Here is a 19,622-nt window from a genome sequence, read left to right on the forward strand (position 1 = left end):
ATATGAGGCAAAATCAATGGGAGAAAATGAATGGAACTGATCAGTGGATAGGACACTTACTATTCAAGAAGTGGAGTAATTTCCACCAGGCTATAAATTCTGTCATGCAGTTCATGCTAGAGAAAGAATGGGGAACTTAAACGTGTACTGGGATTCTCAGTGGCCAAATGTATTATAGAGCCCAACAGACTTGATCCTGGCCATGCCCCAATAAAATTTAGTCTTTAGAATAACAGTTTATTGTATGATCTAATCACCTCAAGGTGAGAAGCATCACGGAATGGTGGCATCATGGGATGATCAGTCTCTCCAGACACCCAATGGCTCAACAGCACATCTAATTCTGTCCTTATCCCACTACTAGCAGACAGCAGAGCAGTTCTCAGATGCAGCTTCTGCCAGTTGATAGATTCCTATAGCCAGATCATCACATAGTCTCATGGGTATAGTCTGATTCTCATAACTGCATCCCAGATCCTCTTCATATTACAAAAAAAAAAGATGAGAAAAATGTGTACACCCTTCAAGGTGATACCATTTATGTTGCACTATGTTAGAAAATCATCAGGGCTGTGTATAGCATAGAATAGAAGGGTAAATTCACTTGGTTAATTTTCAACACTCAGAACAGTGAAACTTTTAAATATAAACTTTTGCTTGGCTCACTCAATTACTTACATGAAGATAGAAAACTCCCTCCATATCACTACCATACAATTCCTGGAACTTGGAAATGAAATATTTTCTTAAAATCTTGCTATGTTGCTGAGTCTGGTATTGGACTTGTGATCCTTCTGCCTCTGCCTCCTGAATCACTGGGATTACAGGCATGAACCATCATGCTCAGCTGAAAAATATTTTTAAACCCTTAGTCAGAAATTCACATTTTTTGAACATTTGTTCTCCAAACCATAAACAATTTGAAATAATCTTTGAATATGAATGCAAAGCAATTCAACCCTTATATGGTAATTTTATATCATATTTAAGTACTTGCTTTATATAAAGTCAGGAAACTTTGGAAATTGTTCATGTGTTAAGTTACTAAGTGCATTAGCATTTAAAATTCAGTAATATGCCTACTAGTCAAGAGCTATTATTATTGAGAATAATATGTGATTAATAAATTTCCTTGAAATTGTTAAAAAATAAAAAATAAAAAAAATCTATACAGAGAAAATAAAACAATACTACCCTGGGAGGAGTCAATCTTATTCTGATCCATACTTCTGGTGGGAGAATGACTAACTTCCCCTTTCTAGACTTTCTCTTTACTATGAATTTTAACTTGTTTTTTTAGCTAATCTCATGTGGATAGACTATTCCCTCCTCAAACACAGGTTAATATTCAGAGCAAGGTATTGCATAGGTTTTTTTTTTATGTAAAATGATTAAGAGCTGAATTTTTTCCCTGGAATTATAATCCTGATTCTTTTTTAAATACAAGAAACATTTATGAGAGTTTTTTTTTTTTTAAATTTGGGGGACTGAACCCAGGGCTTTGCACATGTGAGGCAAACACCATACCATTGAGCTACGTCGTCCCCAGTCCCCACTACTTCTCACTCATTTAGAAATCTTCCTGGGTGTTTATAGTTCATGGTTTAACCAGAAAATTAGACAGCATTTAAAATTTTGTGTGACTGTTTTAAAATCACTCCGCAAGATGCAGGCTAAAACCTTTCCTCTGGCTGGACATGGTGAAAGATGTAAACGCACCCGTGCTGTTCCCTTCTCCCATGCAATGACTCTCCTCCAGGACTGACTGCTTTCGTCACTTGCCAGTGCTTTCAGGTAGTGACTTTTTGTAGCTGGTCCAGTGTTGATAGTTGTTTAGACTTGAAGATTATTCAGCTATCCCAAAGGAATCCCTGAGGAAATAGGGAGGGAAATTTTGCATTAGTGACCCTTTGACTTGTGATCAGAAGGTTTGTGATTATTTTTAAGTTTGTTCATATACAAATGCAAACAATCAAAGAAAGGTGTAGAGAGAGGGAAAAAAAAAGAGTCTCTGACTTAGAGTGGTTGCATTTATGAATTTATAATCTTTCTTTTTTTTAACTGTATGATGGTACCTAAGTGTCCTCATCCAACAATTTTGCTTTGCACAATAGTATAGTATTCAATAAATTGTATGAGGTATTCAACAATTTATTATAAAATGGGCTTTGTGTTAGATGACTCTGCCCAACTGCAGACTAATGTAAGTGTTCTGGGCATGTTCAAGATAGGCTAGGCCAAGACATTATGATTGGTATTAAATGCATTTTTGATTTCCAGTATTTTTCAATTAGCTTAGATTTATTTGGATGCGACCCCACTCTGAGTCAAAGATCATCTGTATATCAGAAGACAAAATAAACAGGAAGAAAGAAAATTGAGTGGGGTTGGAGTAGGAAGGGAGGGGAGAAGAGAGGAAGAGAGAAAGAATTCCAAGCCAACAGTGTACACCTGAAAAGCTAAGAGTAGTTGCCTGAGAGGGCATCTACCTGGGTGACAGGTGTTAAGAGACAGAGCAACCATCTTATATTGTCTGAGCCAGAGAAAAATTGAGGGGGAGTATAAAAGGCAGAAAACAAGACATGAAAAGAGGGGAGTGACAAACACACATACAGAGGAAACAAAGATGATGGCCAATGTGTAAACCCTTCCTCTTGAATGCAGCCAGAACCTGTGACCTGCTTCCAGCTGGCAGAGTCTGGCAAAGAAGATGGGATTCACTCTCTCTTTTTTTTTTTTTTAATATTACATTGTATGAGACTCCTTTTTAGCAAACAGGAATGAGAGATTCTCCTGTTGACTTTGAGGAAGCAAGCAGCCTGCTGTGAATTGCCTCTGAACTGCTTCACTCGGCAGAGAGTAACAGTGGGTGGCCTCTAGGACCTGAGGGCAGCCTCCAGCCAAGAATCAGTAAAAAGCTGGTGTGATCATTCCTCCAGTTTCAAGGAAATGATTTCTGACACAAACTGCGTGTGCTGGGGATTTATGGCAGTGGTAGAGTACCTGCATAGCATGTGGGAGGCCTGGGTCCACCACCAGCACACAACTATCACTGTCACCAAACTGAGTAAGCTCTGAGGCCCATTCTTCCCTCATCCTGCCTTGAGCATTGATAGATCTTAAGCTAAAGCCCTGCTAATCTGTGCCTAGATCCCTGCTCCTTGACAACTGTGAGGTCATACAGGTATTAAGTGACACAGAAAACTAATGCATAGTATAAGCAAGAAAATGCTGCCATTAAAACCTCACAGAAGTCAAGAAAATGGCTATCTAATTAGGGAACTCAGGAACTGAAGAAAGAACAACACCTCATTGGTCAGACTCAAGACCCTACTAGCAAAGTGCTATTAGGAGGTCTGGAGGGGACTTGGATCCATAGTTAATGACTGGGGAAGTTCAGTTGTAATAAAAGATGAAGAACTGAGATGATGCCTAGAGGATTCAAACATCTTTCATTATTGACTAGAACACATCAGGAGAAGAGATGATAATGGAAAACAATTTTTGACTATAATAAAAAATAAAGAACATTATAAGAAAGCCAGAAAATTGATGAGTATCTTAAGACAATGCTAACATTTGGAGAGCCAATTATATGCCAGAAACAGCTAAGAATTTCATAGACCTGCACTGTCTGACAGAAATTTAGACATATATAAATACATTTGTAAATATATAATTTCAAATTTTCTAGTAGTCACACTAAAAAAGTAAAAACATGTGAAATTAGTTTTGATTTTATATTTTATTTAATGCAACATAATATTTTAACTAGCAATAAATATAAAAATTATTAATTAGATATTTTCTCTTTTTGGTACTAAATTTTCAAAATTTAATTTTGTATTATTTACCTAGAATACATCTAAATTCGTAATAGTCACATTTCAAGAGCTTAATAACTACTTGTAGCTCATGGTTACTTTATTAGACAGCATGGTCATAGATATCATCAAACTTAATTTAAAACAACCCTATGCAGTTGCTAAGGTTGTAAGAGAAGAGACTGATTCAGAGTGGTTGTAAAATTTGTCTGCGTTCATATGGCTAGGTCATAAAGACACTGAGTTTCAGGTCCAGTTCTGCCTGAGATTACACAAGTATTTGTTCTTCATTATCATGTTTTCTTATTTGTGCATGCAAACACTTTTTGTTGCATTTTGTTCTATTTGTAATTGAGTTTGCTTTTAAGAAAAGGTTGATGTTTACAGGAGGAGGAGAAAAATGGAATTACCAATAGTTCCCAAATACATCTTATCCTGCCTTACACACACGCATATTCAACTTGCATTGTATTGATAACTTGCACTAATGTGGTACACTTGTCAAAACTGATGAGCCAATAATAATACATTATTATTAACTAAAGTCCATGGTTTAAATTAGGGTTCACTCTCTGTGTTTTATATTCTAGTTTTTGTGTGTGTGTGTGTGTGTGGTTTACATCCTATGAATTTTAACTAATGTACAATGACATTCACGATTATAGTAGCATACAGAACACTTTCACAAGAATCCCCTGTGTTCCACATACTCATCCGTTTCCCTTCTCAAACTCCTAAGGATCAGAGATCTTTTCACTGTCTCCATAGTTTTGCCTTCGCCTCAGTGCCATACAGTTGGAATCATACAGTTTATAGCTTTTTCTTACTGTTTTCTTTAACTTAGTGATATACATTTGAGCTTCCTCAAAGCATTTTCATAACTACATATGTAGGGCATTACTTTGTAGCTATGAATAATACTCCATTGTATGGATGTACCAAGTTTATCCATCCATTCCCCTTCTAAAGAACATCTTGCTTGGTTCCAAACATTAGCAGTTGTGTATTCAATGCTCTAAATGTCTTTACACAGGATTTTGCTTAAACATAAGTTTTTAGTTCATTTGAACAAATACCAGTGATTGCTGTTTAGATGGAAAGAGTATGTTTGTTTACTTTGTAAGCTATCTTCCAAAGCAACTAAAGAGCTCCATGCACATTCCCACAAGCAATGAATGAGAGTTTCAGTTGCTCCACATTTTGGTCAGCATTTAGTGCTTCAAGTATTTTCCATTTTAGCCATTCTCATAGACATGTGTTAATATTTCATTGTTCTTTTAATTTGCAAATCCCTAATAATGTACGCTGTTGAAAACACATTTTTACCACTATGAAAACCAAACCACTGCTACCACTACTTGCCAACACTCAGTTTTCATTTCCTATACCCCAGACACTAAGCAAACCACTTTTCACATATTTTCTCATAAACATATGCATCATGTTCTATCAGTATTATACATTTTGCCAAAGGTAACTGAATTCTGGTGAAGTTAAGTACATTGCAAGTGAATGTTGAATCTATGACCCTTGAATCTTTCTGACTTTAAGTCTCTTACTTGTTTAATTGTTGCTTCCTTTTTCCCCTGAAGTATTTTCCTTGAATCCCCAACTTGAAAATTAACAAGGGTATAGTTAAAAGTTCAAATTTATGGACTCCACACTACTATATTTGACTTTTTTTTTTATCCAGCAAAATTTTTTTTAATTGGTTGTTCAAAACCTTACAGAGCTCTTGACATATCATATTTCAAACATTAGTTTCCAGTGAGTTATGAACTCCCATTTTTACCCCAAATACAGATTGCAGAATCACATCGGTTTATATTTGACTTTTCAAGCTGAGGAGTAGGCCTGGGATTCTGAGGTACATTCAAGATTCAGAACCCCTGTACTACCATCCTGGGATTCCTCAGTGTCCAAATGGAAATCTTAATACTTTGTTGCGTGTGACATCTTGTATTTCTATTTTAAATGTATTTACAAAAGCACAATTACTTACCTAAAGTAAAGTAGACTGAAAATAGTAAGATTATACTTTAAATGTATGTGATATGTGTGGTACATGTCAGTGTCTCCTATTCAGAGATACTATAAAATAATTTCTCCACACATTTCCACAATAAAGTTAAACTTGATAACAGGAGAAAAAAATAAAAGTACCAATTCTATATATTCCCCTGCTGTAGTCCGAATGTTTGGGTCCTCCCTAAATTCATATTTTATAATCCTAACCACCAAGGTAGGACCTTTGAAGGGTGATTAGGTCATGAGGAAGGGACCCTTATGAATGGGATTAATGTGAATGGGATTGAGTTTGCTTTTTGTAGAGCAAAGCTCCAAAGAGCTCTATGCACATGTGGAGACACAGAAGGTATCATCTATGGACAATAAAGTGGGCTGTCACCAGAGACCACATTTGCTGCCATCTTGATTTTGAATTTCATAGCCTTCAGAACTATAAGAAATTGTTTTCTGTTGTTTATGAACCACACAATTTATGTTATGTTTAGTATAACAAACAGGAAAAAAATTATACTCTATGCTAGATAAATTGGACAAAGATCATACAAAATATATCTAGCATTAAGATAGATTTATGTACCTATACAAGTTTATTGATTGGCTTTTTACTGAGTAGCAATACACATACAAATTTATTTTTAGTATTATATTTCACAGTAATTTAAGGAAGGCAAAAAGTCAGTATAATGGGTACTCTATGAAACCTATATTTTAAGCACACACATATTCTTTATTGCTTTTGATCTAAGGTAAGACATTATTAGGGATACTAGGAATAGGATTATGTGTGTTCACATCCCTGTTCTGCCTCTAAATAACTGTGGAATCTTGGGCAACCTTCAATCTCATCTTTTAAGTCTTGGTGCTCCTGATTTTAGATGGAGGAAGGGATAGCATCTACCCCCCTAGTATTATTATGTCAAAAGCACTAGACAGTGCCTAGTGCACATTACACAGTCAATAAATGTTAGCTATTATTGTTTTCCCGGTTCTTATTAGTCACAGGAAGCATTCAAAACTGAGAATGGACTCCACAGAGTGGTGGAGTGAAGAGAGTGTTAGAATGCTAGTGTGAGAGCTAATGGTATGAGGAAATAAATGGTATGTGACAAGTGCATGAGTAGAAATTAAGTACTTTGGGAATGGAAAACATAAGAAAGCACTTCTCACTGGAGTAGGCAGGAGAGCTTCTTTGAGGAGTCTAAATGAAATTGCAAATGTTTAAGGTAGAGAGAATGTGCACTTGGAGGGAATGTCTTCAGGGATGTGAAATTTCAGAGAATTTAGCATTTTTGGCAGAAGGGAAAACCTCATTTGGACCCTCAGGCACAGCCCACTGTGCCAAGACTTGGCAGTGTGAAGACAGATGGTGCCAAGGCAGGTGTTACATAGGAAGGAAACTTGGTCATATGAAGAAAAGGAATCTTTCTATAGTAATTAAAGCTCAGCTTGAGTAACAAGCTGAAAGCCCATTTTTAGCTATAAAATTGCAGACTGAGGGCTCTTGCCCTTTAAACAAAGCATGTCACCGAGTTTAGAAAGGGAAGAGGCATAGTCACCTAAAACCACAAATCCTGCTAAGAACAGCATTAATTGTTCTTTATATCACTCTAACTGTGTAGTTTTGCCATCAGTAAGAAAGAATGGGCTCAGACTGGGACTCATTGCTTTTTGCAAGTAAATTTGGAATAGAACAAACAGATCTCAGTTTGCAATTCTCTCCATCTTGTCAAATGAAGGCTAAGTTGATATGATATTTAACAGTATGCAAATGAGTTTATAGTCTTGCGCTGAGGATCTCCTGCAACATAAGCACCCTTCTCCTTACAACTTCTTTAGTCTGCCTTGGTGTTTGCTAACTCTGAGGAGTTATAAAAGCATCAATGAGGTTAGCATTCTTATTTCAGTGCCATAAACACATTTTGGAAAGGTAGAACAATTTTATAGGTGTACATACATTGGAGAGAGGGCATGACCCCTGCAAGTTGGAGGTTTACCATCACTGTAAAAATAACAGTCTGGAAGGAATTGTTCTAAGGGTAATACCTGTCTTTTACTTTATATTCTCTAATAGCTGCCTTTTATTTTGAGTGTTTAGTAAGAGCCAGTAATTCTATTAGGCACTTTTTAAACTTTTATTTTATTTTATTTATTTATTTTATTGGTTGCTCAAAACATTACAATGATCTTGACATATCATATATCATACATTTGATTCAAATGGGGGATGAATTCTTATTTTTCCCACATCTACAGATTGCAGGATCACATTGGTTATACAGCCACGTTTATACATACTGCCATACGGACACTAGAAAAAATGCACAAAGTTATTGTAGGGCAAATGCCATTTTAACTACCACTCAAGTCAAAGAATAAAACATTGCTAGTCTCCCAGAAGTCTCTCCATATGCTCTGGCCTTTCTCTCTCCCCCAATAACTACGGTCATTACTTTTATAGTAATCATTTTCTTGCACTTCTTTATGACTTATCATGTTAGTATGAATCCTGAGGCACTATAGCCTAGTCATCAATTTCCAAATTGATAAGTGTTTTAGCTGTAATTTAATTAACATGTCATCTACCTTGTCCCTGCAAACTCCTTCTTCTCCTCTCCTTAAAAATGAATCTGGTGCATACTTGGTCTACTCATGGTTGAGTTTACCCTCAGGATGGATTTGATGATTGTATACTTAAGGCACAATATTATTATCTTCTCTACACTTCCTTTAAATTGACATAAGGGCCTTTGATCAGTTTCAGTAACTTTGTCAATATTGTAGGTAGTTCTGAGTTCCTTTTGCAGGATGCAGGATGTTGATTTTTGCCTCCCCTCAAGTTAGTAATTTTTGCTAGCTTTCATGCTAGTTCACACCAAATGTTCCAGCGTTGTCTCATAGTTATTATCTTAGATATGGATCCAGCTGTTTCTGAAAGAAGCCCTGGTTTCTTTTAACCTTTCAATGTGGATATGTAAATGAATGTCATTATTATTAGGATTGCAAATTTTTCAAATAGAAATCCAGGACACCCAATTTAATTGGAATATCAGATAAACTACAAATCCTTTTTTCCTTGGTGTGTGTGTGTGTGTGTGTGTGTGTGTGTGTGTATAAATTACATATGTATATATGAAACTCAAATTTAGTTGGATACTCTGTATTTTATTGGACAACTAATTTCAACTAGATCAGTCATCATTTCTAGACTATTTTAGTCCAAATTTCACTGAAAAACAGATAAAAGTAGATGCACAAGAGAGTTATTGAATGAACTGACTGTGAAAAAACAAGAAAAGGCAGGGTTGAATAAGGGAGAGCTCTTGGGTTACGAAGCAGGCTCGGTCACTGAGAAGGGCAGAAAGAAGAGAGGTCCATATGAAATATCTGAAGTTGTAGTTCAGTTCTAAGAAATAACTTGGGAGTCCTCAAGCCAAAGTTGTTCAAGGGGGCAGCCCTACAAATCCTATGAAGGTGACTGCTTTAGTGCCCTGTTGCAAGCACTCTATCATTCAACTAGCACAGACTGTGGGAAGCAGCCCCATTGCTAGTGGTAGTGTATGTTTGGTGTGAGTTGATAATGATATCTCCAATTCAATACATTTTAAGGACAAATTTTTAATGAACCTATTTTATTTGTACCTTCCTTTTTTTCATACTGACAATCTTGGTTCTTAAAATATTGGCAATTAAGGAATTTGAACCTCCCTCCTCATAGTCAGTCATTTACTTTTTCTAATGTTACACATTAAAATAGGCAAAGTATACCTATACCAATATTACCATCACCTACCATTAGTATTGAAAATATGGATTTTTTAATCAATAAATGAGCTAAGGAGCTAAATAGACACTTCTCAGAAGAAGATATACATTTGACCAAAAAATGTAAAAAAAAATGTTCAACATCTATAGTAATTAGGGAAATGCAAACCAAAACTACTCTAAGATTTCATTTTACTCCAGTCCGAATGGCAGTTCTCAGAATACAAACAACACATTCATACATTGCTGGTGGGACTGTAAATTGGTGCAACCACTTTGGAAAGCAGTATGGAGATTCCTTTAAAAACTTGGAATGTAACCACAATTTGACCTAGCTATCCCACTTGGTCTATACCCAAAGGACTTAAAAGCAGCATACTATAGTGACATAGCCACATCAGTGTTTATAGCAGCTCAATTCACAATAGCGAAACTATGGAAGGAAACTAGATGCCCTTCAATATCCAAATGGATAAAGAAACTGTGGTATATATACACAGTAGAATATTACTGAGCCTTAAATGAGAATAAAATTATGGCACTTGCAGGTAAATGGGTGGAATTGGAGAATATCATGCTAAGGGAAATAAGCCAATCCCCCAAAACCAAAGGTCAAATGTTCTCTCTGATAAGTGGATGCTGATCCATAATCAGGAGGATGGGGGCATGGGAAAAATGAAGGAACATTGATTGGGCAAAGGGGAAAAAGGGGTGGGAAGGGAGCATTAGGCAGGATAGATGGTGGAATGAGATGAGTATGACTGCACATATGGTGCAATTCTACAGGGAAATGAAAAGTTGTGCTACAATTGTATACAATGAATCAATATGCATTCTACTGTCATATATATCTAATTAAAATAAATAAATTAATAATAATAAAAAAGAAAATATAGGTTTTATTTTACATATACTATTCTCATTCTTCTCCATTTGAGGGGGGTTGTCATCTAAATCTACATTGTTAGATCACATAGTTATTATGCACTCATTCCCGTCTAATATTTAACACATCGTAATCTTTATGCTCATTTCTCTCTACTCCCTTGCTGTTCATAGTAACTATTAGTCATGTGTAGTACTGGGCAATTGAATTATGGCTAATCTAGCTGGTCATAAAGCACATGCCAGTGGCTGGGGAGGCTGAGGCAGGAGAATTCAAAGCCAGCTTCAACAACAGTAAGCTGCTAAGCAACTCAGTGAGACTTTGTCTCTAAATAAAATACCAAAATAAGTGGGGATGTGGCTCAGTGGTTGAGTGAATTCAACCCTGAGTTTAACTTCCATTACAAAACAACAACAAAAAGAAGAAGAAGGAGGAGGAGGAGGAGGAGGAGGAGGAGGAGAAGATAAAGAAATATGGTTAAGATAAATTGGTATGTGTTTCAAGTAAGAATATGCACTGGATTTTATAAAATTACTAAATATTATAAAATATCTCATGTAAAATATTCATATAAATATATTCAAATAATAATATCTTCAAATATTGGTTAAATAAAATATCCTAATTCTTTAAATTCTTTTTAGATAACTACTAAAACATTCAAAATTATATATATTTATCATTTTTTATATTTTATTCTAACAGTGATACTTCAGTCATTTAGTTTTCTAAAGCTCTCTTTACTAGATTATTTTAAAAGGGAGCATTAGAATAACATTTCTTAAATGATTATATTGATAACCATCCATTTATGACCTTTGCACATGAAGTTTAGTTTTACTGTATACAATTTCGTAGCCTACATTTTCTAAGAATATTTTAAATATGTCACTTCATTATTCCCTCTAAATAAATGCTTGTGTACAAAAGTCTAATGATAAGTTAATATATCTTGGTTTGTAAATCAAGAGTTCGTTTAACCTTACATGATCAAATAATTTTTTTTCTCTTCAAGATCATTTATTTTTATTTCTTGTTGAATGTGGTGTATTAATATCCTCTACTACACTATTTTTTAAATAATTTTTTTTCATTTTGGGGGATTGCTTTATTGATTTATAGCGTTGGTATTTGTTTTTCCACCTTGCTTTGATCCTTTACTCAGGAACTCTAAAATCTTTTATGTTGGACCTTCTTTGTCTTTTATAATTCATGTCACATTTTCTTGTAACCCCTTTTTATTCTCCTCCTTTTGGTTTTGGTTATTTAGATTTTTTTTCCTTTCTATTTTGATCCCCTTGCATAAATTTTATGTTTATTTTCTCTTATGTTCCTTCTAAATTATTTTTCTTTCTAATCTAATGTTTCTTTTATTTCTAATTCTTTCTTGAGCTATACCTATGTTTCTAATTCTGATAAATGTTGTTTTTTTGTGTATTATATGGTTTTCTTAATGCCCTTTATTTATTTTAAGTTTGTATGTTTAATTTCTGAAACACTTTTGAGCATGCACTTTATGGCAGACTTTTTTTGCCATTGGTGGGATTTGGCAGACATCAGGTTTGAAGCAGTACATATTTTATACTACACAGGTTATATGAACACTGACATTGTAATCATAGTGTGAAAATAGTCATAAAAATATTTAAATGAATAAGTGTGCTTACGTTGCACTAAAATTTTATAATAGTAAAAGAATGAATGAGTTCCTCTTGGTGTGGAGGTGGGGAAAGAGCGAAAAGCATCCTTATGCAAGACACCAAGGGAACACTGACTCCCTCTGTTGCTCCTTTTGCTCACTGTCAAAAGGCAAAAACCTCTCCTGCAACCACTGGATTCTCATAAATCAGGCCACTGTACTTTCTTGTGAATCCTCATTGACTCCTTGGAGCTCTGGAATATTTTAGAATTGTTAGGTATGTCTTTTGGCTTGCTGCATCATTCTGTTTCTTCCTACATAGATGTAAAGCATGTGTAGCTTTGGGTATTTAGAGATTTGTAAAGGTCTCTTGTTATCTCGAATTGTAAAATTTATGTTTTTGTAGTTGATGTCTCATTCTCTATCTAGCCTAAACCCATGCTGGCATCACTGCAGCCTATCTTCCCAAAATAACACTACATTTTAAAGAAAGTATGCCAAGCCTAATTTTACTGTTTTTGAAGTTCTTATTTTGAGTGTCAGACTTAAACTGTATAGGAATGCTTGCCTCTCTTCCCCTCCTCCTAACTCAAGTGATTCTTATTTGCTTTATTATTTTAAGTGAAAGGTTCAATGTTTGCTTTCTTTCTATAAGATTATTTTTTTCTGTATTGTATATTCTACCAAACATACCAAAATTCTTCTTACCTTCTTTTTTTTTTTGGCATGTGTTCCCAAAACGAATAAATCAGATAAACAAGCATACTTAAAATGTGTGTAAAGGATGCAAAAGAAGGGTGTTTTTTCTAATCATAAATTTGTATGAATCTAATCATATTTGTTAGATTCTGTTCACCTCTTCCACTAATACTAATTGTTAAATATAACAAATGATAAAATGTACAAGAAAAGGTAGACTGAAAAATTAATCAAGATTTTTCCAGTATAAGTCACCTATTGAGAAATGAGGAAGTAAAAATTCGGAATGTGCATTCTAAAATTATACAAATACATAGTATATAACCTACAGCAGGAACAATGTTTGGTACCTAACCCACGGGATTTATAGTATTTCATGATATTACAATGATGTCAATAAAAAATATGAGACATAAGACACACTAACATCCCTAACATCTTCAGAATGAGTTCTCTTGGCATTTCCTGCTCTCATTCTTTCCTCTGTTTCTACCTTGTCTCTTTCTTCTTTATCTGATTTGAATAAAGACACATGACATTCGTAAATGTTCAGATTTGCAAGATAGAATTGAAAGACTTAAAACATTTCCCTATTCTCCCACATACATAGAGATAGGTAGATGGACCAATATAAAAGGAGTCTGTGTCACTATCCTGTAACCCATATAGACTCACAGGTAAACAGAACCAAACAGTAATCAGTAGTAATGAGAGATGTATCTTAATGTACCTGCTTCCAGTGCAGGTTGTGTCTCATGATGTCCTGAAGTTTCCATTTGTAAAATCTAAACAAATGACTCTGTGTGGTAAAAGGATCAATCAGAGGGCTGGGGATGTGGCTCAAGCAGTAGCGTACTCGCCTGGGTTCGATCCTCAGCACCACATAAAAATAAAATAAAGATGTTGTGTCCACCGAAAACTAAGAAATAAGTATTAAAAAAATTCTCTCTCTCTCTCTCTCTCTCTCTCTCTCTCTCTCTCTCTTTAAAAAAAAAAAAAAAAGATCAATCAGAGAACCCAAGGACTTGGACTCAAGTATCCTTTGGAGACTGTAGATTGTTTCCCAGTTGCAGAAAGTCTGTTGGTGGGGAGAAGGGCTAGGGACCTTTTAATGTTAGCAAGTAACCCATAAACTTTGAGAATGCTCAGCTTTATGCACTTTCCAAGGGCAAAGGGAAGAAGATGATTTTGAATCCTTAGAAAAACTAGACTTGTTTATGGAAACGAGAAATACCAGGTTCAGAGAATTTTATTCATCAAAGACAGACTCATTATCTGAAAACACCAAATGTTATGCCAATGTTTCTAACTACTTTTTCATATCTAACAAACCTTCTGTCATTTGGAGACAGACGCTGACTCAGAAAACTTTATTTTATGTCTAAGGACATGAAGATCAGAAAAAAAAATTGCATGAACAGTAAGGGATAAAAAGGTCTTTTTTCCCCCTTACACCAACAAAACTAATTTATTAAATGATCACTGTTTTATAAAGTAAAACAAATAATTGCAAGTTCTTTGTTGAACATCTAGTGAGTAAAAATAATAATAGCCAGGAAATTTCTCACATTCTGAAGTCATTTTGTTGTTATTGATTCAGCTGTACAGAGAGAAAAAATCGTACGTGGGAAAAAAACATCTGTGTTGTTTTATTGTCTCAGTGCCCTCATATATGTCATAGAAGACTGTGAGGTGAAAGGAGCACGTGAGGTGTGTAAATATAGCATCCAAGGAGACTCTACAACACTGGAACCCGTATGAACTAGCAGTTTTGTCAATATCCTCAGGTCTCCAGTGAGCAGCAAGAATGGCTCTCAGGATATTGCAACTCTGTCTGCTTCCACCAGAGATCATAATTGGGCTATGAATTTTTATAACAGAAAAGTCTTCCTGACGTAGACAGAGACTGACAAAAAGTTTAGTTAATGCCAAAAAAAATCTCAGGACAGTGTGAACAGCGTGCATAGATATCACTGAAACATGTAGTGCCTTCTTTCTGGTTTCTTTTTCACTTTTAAAACAAACATCTGATAGAGTTTACTGACTAAAGCTTTGGATAGGTATCTTGTTTCTGAGTATTGCTCACTGAACTGGTTTTCTGCCCAAGGACAGGATGTGTACTTTGGGGAATTTGAGAAGCCGATTGAGGTGAGAAGAGGTGATTTATAAATCGAAAGCAAATGATAGTAGAAGGTGTGAACTAGAGCTGTTTCTTCATCTGCAAAGAGCTAATTGGGCAGATTTCAGGCCAGGTCTCTGAAGGCATAGCTCGTGAACCCTGTCTTCCTGATGCTGCGCTCATTATAGATTCTCAATGTAGGACTAGTTAATGACAGGGAAATCCCTACCAAGGTGGCCTTTACATGACACTGCAGATTTACCTCAAAAAAAAAAAAAAAAAAAAAAAAGAGAAGAGAAGGAAAAAGTTAGTGAGAGATTCCAGGCCACTGGCCTCATATAGAGTCCCCTTTGTCTTATCACCTAATTTATCTAAAATTGAAGTACTTTGTCACTAAAGGCTACCCTGCTTCACAAAATTTCAAGGGGCTTCTTTTTTCCTCTGACATATCAGAGTTTAACCTGACCTTATTTGTTACATGGTTGTTGTTAGAGAGTAAATTTTGTTTTTTGTTGCTATGTCTACAATTTGATACAGAAGATTGAATACAGCACCTATGACCTGTATCTGCCTGGAACAACTTTAAGTTTGCCATGGATGCTGAAATATTTTAATGGTAATCTTGAATTGGTTCAGTCTTTACCTAAATCTATCCTCAATTATTCACCTTAATATTTCTAGGTAAAACAAGACGTATTGCATTCACATCTTACTTTTAAGGCATCAGATATCAAGGAAAGAAAGACACTGTAGATGTTCACAATACTGAATGTGAGAGGTTTTTAAGACTTCACAAACACAAAGAAATACATTGAGGAAGCAGCACTGAAAGTTATGTCTACATTGGAACAGGAAACTGGAATGTGTGGTAATTCAGTTTTCAAAAGAAAGTGGTGGAGCTGAATCCTTACAAGACAGTTTGAATAAAATGGTCACATGTTTCAAGACCTTTCTAACCCTAAATAGAGAGAATTTCACTAGGCAATCTAAAACCTTTTTTTCAGTTGTAAAAATCTGATTCCATTCCATGAGAACTATAGGAAAACTGCCTTTTCCATTATTTTATGAAATATAAGGTTGCCAATGAGTTAGCTCCTCAAATATACTCTAAATCTATAAACTTCTATAAAACTGTCTTTAAATAGAATTTTTCATTTTTAGAAATACTTTGTAAATTAATTTTTAATTTTAGTTTTCTGAATCTTAAAAATATTTACAAGATAAAATTATTACTATGCACTTGTGTATAATTAGAGAGCATGGGGGAAATTTGGTGGATGTTAAGGATCCTTTGTGAGATAATTAACTCATCTATTGATTTTTTGTATTTTTCTAAGCACTTAAATTGACTCTCTCAGTAAGTTTTAAGCACATACAAATAATTTATCATTCAGAGGATAGTCTTTTGGCTTATAAAATCAATATACAATCATAGAAATTTAGAGATAGAAGGGATCTTAATGGTCATGTAGTCTAAACATTTTAATTTTAACAGGTAAGAAAGTGGAGACAAGAGATAAATGACTTTGCTGTGGCCCTTAGTTCCATGCCCAAAGGAGGAATACCTAGTCTTATACCTAGTCTTATATAAGTGTTTCTTGTATTCTCTGAATGAGGGCTGAATTCATGTGAGTAGTTTTAAAATCTTGCAAACATTTAATTGCAAAGTGGTGTTTTTGTTTTCTCTTTAATAATACCATATTCAATACCATATAAAACACAACTGCAAATATTTTCAATTGAAGTATTCCTATATTTTTCTTGCAAATTTTGGAATTTTTTTCCTAAATAAGAAATTAAGTTGAAAAGAAAGGTGAAAAATCTAACATTGTAATTTAAGTGTATCAAAAAAAAAACTCCAGAATATTTAAATTGGAAAAAATCAGTTTATTATCTGATTACATTTTAATTAGTGCCCTTAACCTAAGACTCAAGAGCTAAAAATTAATGTTCTTAGCTTATAACACGTAACAACTCACTCAAAAGATGAAGACTCAGAAAAGCCTTCTTTAAAAAACATTCTCTCTGTCTCTCTTTCACTCACACACACACACACACACACACACACACACACACACACACTGAAAGTAATACATCTAACAACTTTTGTCTTGATTTGTAACCAAAGTAAATTTTATACTGAATACTGAAAATGGATGAAAGTTCAATCACTGAATTGAATCAAATAAGTAATCTTAAATAGAATGAGGATAATTCCCTCTAGTATGTACTTGTCCTGTGTGACTGAAATCACCATCATAAACTAATGCCTTTAAGTCAAACAGATTGTCCAAAATTAAAAATAATGACTATGCCAAAATAACCAATGAAGAACAAAATGTAAAGATGAAAACATTTTCTAATAACACATTTCCTTTCCCCCCTCCCTGTCCCTCAAATCTCTTGTGAAATCTTTATAGTCAGGTTTACTGGATAAACTGCCAAATAGCTATTTTACCAGTGCCTTGTTATTTTTTTCTTTTCTTTTTTTTTTAAATTTTGCTTAATATCTTTACAACTAGCAAAGTTATTTCTATCTAATAGTCACAATATGGCCTGGAGTACATATTTTTGAAAAGTAAGTTCTCCCCTTTATGGAGATTAGATTTTCCTACTGGTGATCACTGATGTATTTTTTTTTTAAAGTGTATTTCGATGGAGTTATTGATACAGTTAATGTTTACCACAAGCATGATAATTCGTGTTTTAGGAATTGACAAGGCTGCAGCACTACGTTTACCATTCTACAAAAGCCCTGTCAGCTATCAGGTTAGTTCTTGCACTGAATAACTTAGACAAGAAGATAATCAATCCTTAGATAAGGATACCTAACTCCAGGCTATCCTGCACCACTCTCCATATTCTCAGTTCTTTGCTCTGGGACTGCATCACAACACTTGTGTTGAATTCAACAACATCTGGACTCCTTCCTGACTTTTCTCCACTGAGCAATCTCCAGAAGCCTGTAGCTGAGACTGAAGGGCTGCTTATGGTCCATCTGCCTACTGCATATCCTTCCTAGTACCCAAGGGAAAGCCTTGGAGGAACCATTTCCTACTGGGTCAGGATGACATTAGTGAACTTTGTCTATTGTACTCACAGATATTCCACTTCCAAAGAGCTGTGCTGACTCTTTGATTTATATTCTTGCTCCAGGCTCCCAGACGCTATGCTATGAAGTTAGTTCCCTTCAGTCAGGGGTTTTGGTGGGGTTGGCTTCTTACTCTCTTTGCCTGGTCTCTTTCCTCAGCCTTTAAAGTATGTTTGGCACATGGTAGATGCCCAATAAACATACTTTGGGAGAAGGTTATGTTGATCTGAAGAACTTAAAATCTAAAGGGTTTTCTACATGTTTCCAGGATTTTTTTTCTTCTTCTTCTAAGTATCAGGTTATCATTAAGGACATTTTTAGCCAATCTTTAGGAATTTCACTGGCATTAACTAGGAAGCTAGCCATCTGGGAAATCCAGGAGAGAGGCTAAAGAATGTCCACTGGCCCAAATCAGGAGGGGCGGGAGCTCAGGTCTTTATTTGGGACCACCCTCCTAGATCCTGACAGGTGTTGCACGCTACCAGTGGGGCTCCAAGCCCCTGTCTCCGGTTGCCCCCTGCCTTCTAGGAGCACCAGAGCATGCCCAGTGACAGCTCTGGAGCCACCAAGGGCTTTGCACGGGCTCACTCCGCTTCTCCGGGTTTTAGTAGGAACCCGCGGGGTGGGGGTGGGGGGGCGGAGGGGCTAGGGGAGCCCGCAGAGCCCGGCAGCCTAGGCTGCACGAGTGGGGAGCTCGCGCGCCGCACAGGGCTTTCTCCCGCGTTGCGGTTGCTCGGGAGATGCTGGAGCGCAGCGCTGGGCTGCTCCACCTGGCGCGCTGAGCCAGGCGCTGGGGGCCCCCCCGAGGGCGGGCTGCTTTGAGGGAGGGGGAAGCGGACTGCGGTAGAATGCAAGACGGGCTCCTCCGGCGCTGCGAGACATCGCTCCAGCGCGGTCAGGTGCTGGAAGCCAGCCGCTCGCCGCTCCACTAACTTGCCACTTGGTAGTGTCTGGTCTCTACGCTTTCCGGTGGTGGGGGGGCGGGGGGAGTGGGGAGTTAGAGGGTCTGCGGTAGCCGAAAGAGGGATCCTGCAAGGGGAAGCCTGCCTGCTGCCGCTCTTCTCCCCCTCCCCATCACTCCCCTCCCCCCAACCCCATCGCTGCCGCTTTCCCTTCTGCCAATTCGGAGAGCGACGGGCGCCCGTGACATGCGATCGCTGCCAAGTGACGGTCCCTGAGTCTGAAGCGCCCGCAAGGAAGTGAGCTCCAAAGCGGGCCGCCGGCGATGACAGCCATGAAGCAGGAGCAGCAGCCCACCCCGGGGGCGAGGACAAGCCAGGCGCAGCCGGTGGACCAGGTGAGAGTTGGCAGCTGGGACCAGGCCCTCCCTGGAGGGGTGGCTTCAGTCCGCGCTCCCCCCTCCTCTCCTCCACGGCTTGGCTCCCACGCCTCCCTCTCCCCACCCTCCCCCCGCCCCAGTTCCAGGCTCTCCTCTGCCCATCCATGGACTCAGCAGGAAGTTAGCGCTTCTGAGTGCGCTTTGGGGCCCGGCGAGAGGATGCGCAAGGTGGAGAGCCGCGGGGAAGGGGGAAGAGAGGTAAAGGCTGGGGGTGCCCTGGGGATCCTCTGCGGGC

General features: G+C 36.9%; 1 protein-coding gene across 4 annotated transcripts in view; it reads left to right on the forward strand.

Moving 5' to 3' along the window:
* The window catches only part of Dpp10 (dipeptidyl peptidase like 10), a 1,268,842-nt gene that overhangs the window by 650,221 nt on the left and 598,999 nt on the right, over positions 1 to 19,622 (forward strand). The window contains exon 1 of one of the 4 annotated variants that reach the window (XM_078017228.1): positions 18,707 to 19,345. The exons of 1 other annotated variant lie outside the window; for it this stretch is intronic. In XM_078017228.1, coding sequence (XP_077873354.1) covers positions 19,274 to 19,345 — 72 coding nt within the window. In that variant the 5' untranslated portion in view covers positions 18,707 to 19,273. Of the gene's footprint in view, positions 1 to 18,706; positions 19,346 to 19,472; positions 19,586 to 19,622 lie in introns of those variants that run through there. 2 more of the 4 variants (XM_005315927.4, XM_040294096.2) reach the window with 2 other exon arrangements.

The sequence above is a fragment of the Ictidomys tridecemlineatus genome, chromosome 7 (genome assembly GCF_052094955.1).
Source record: "Ictidomys tridecemlineatus isolate mIctTri1 chromosome 7, mIctTri1.hap1, whole genome shotgun sequence".
NCBI classification, from domain to species: Eukaryota; Metazoa; Chordata; class Mammalia; order Rodentia; family Sciuridae; genus Ictidomys; species Ictidomys tridecemlineatus.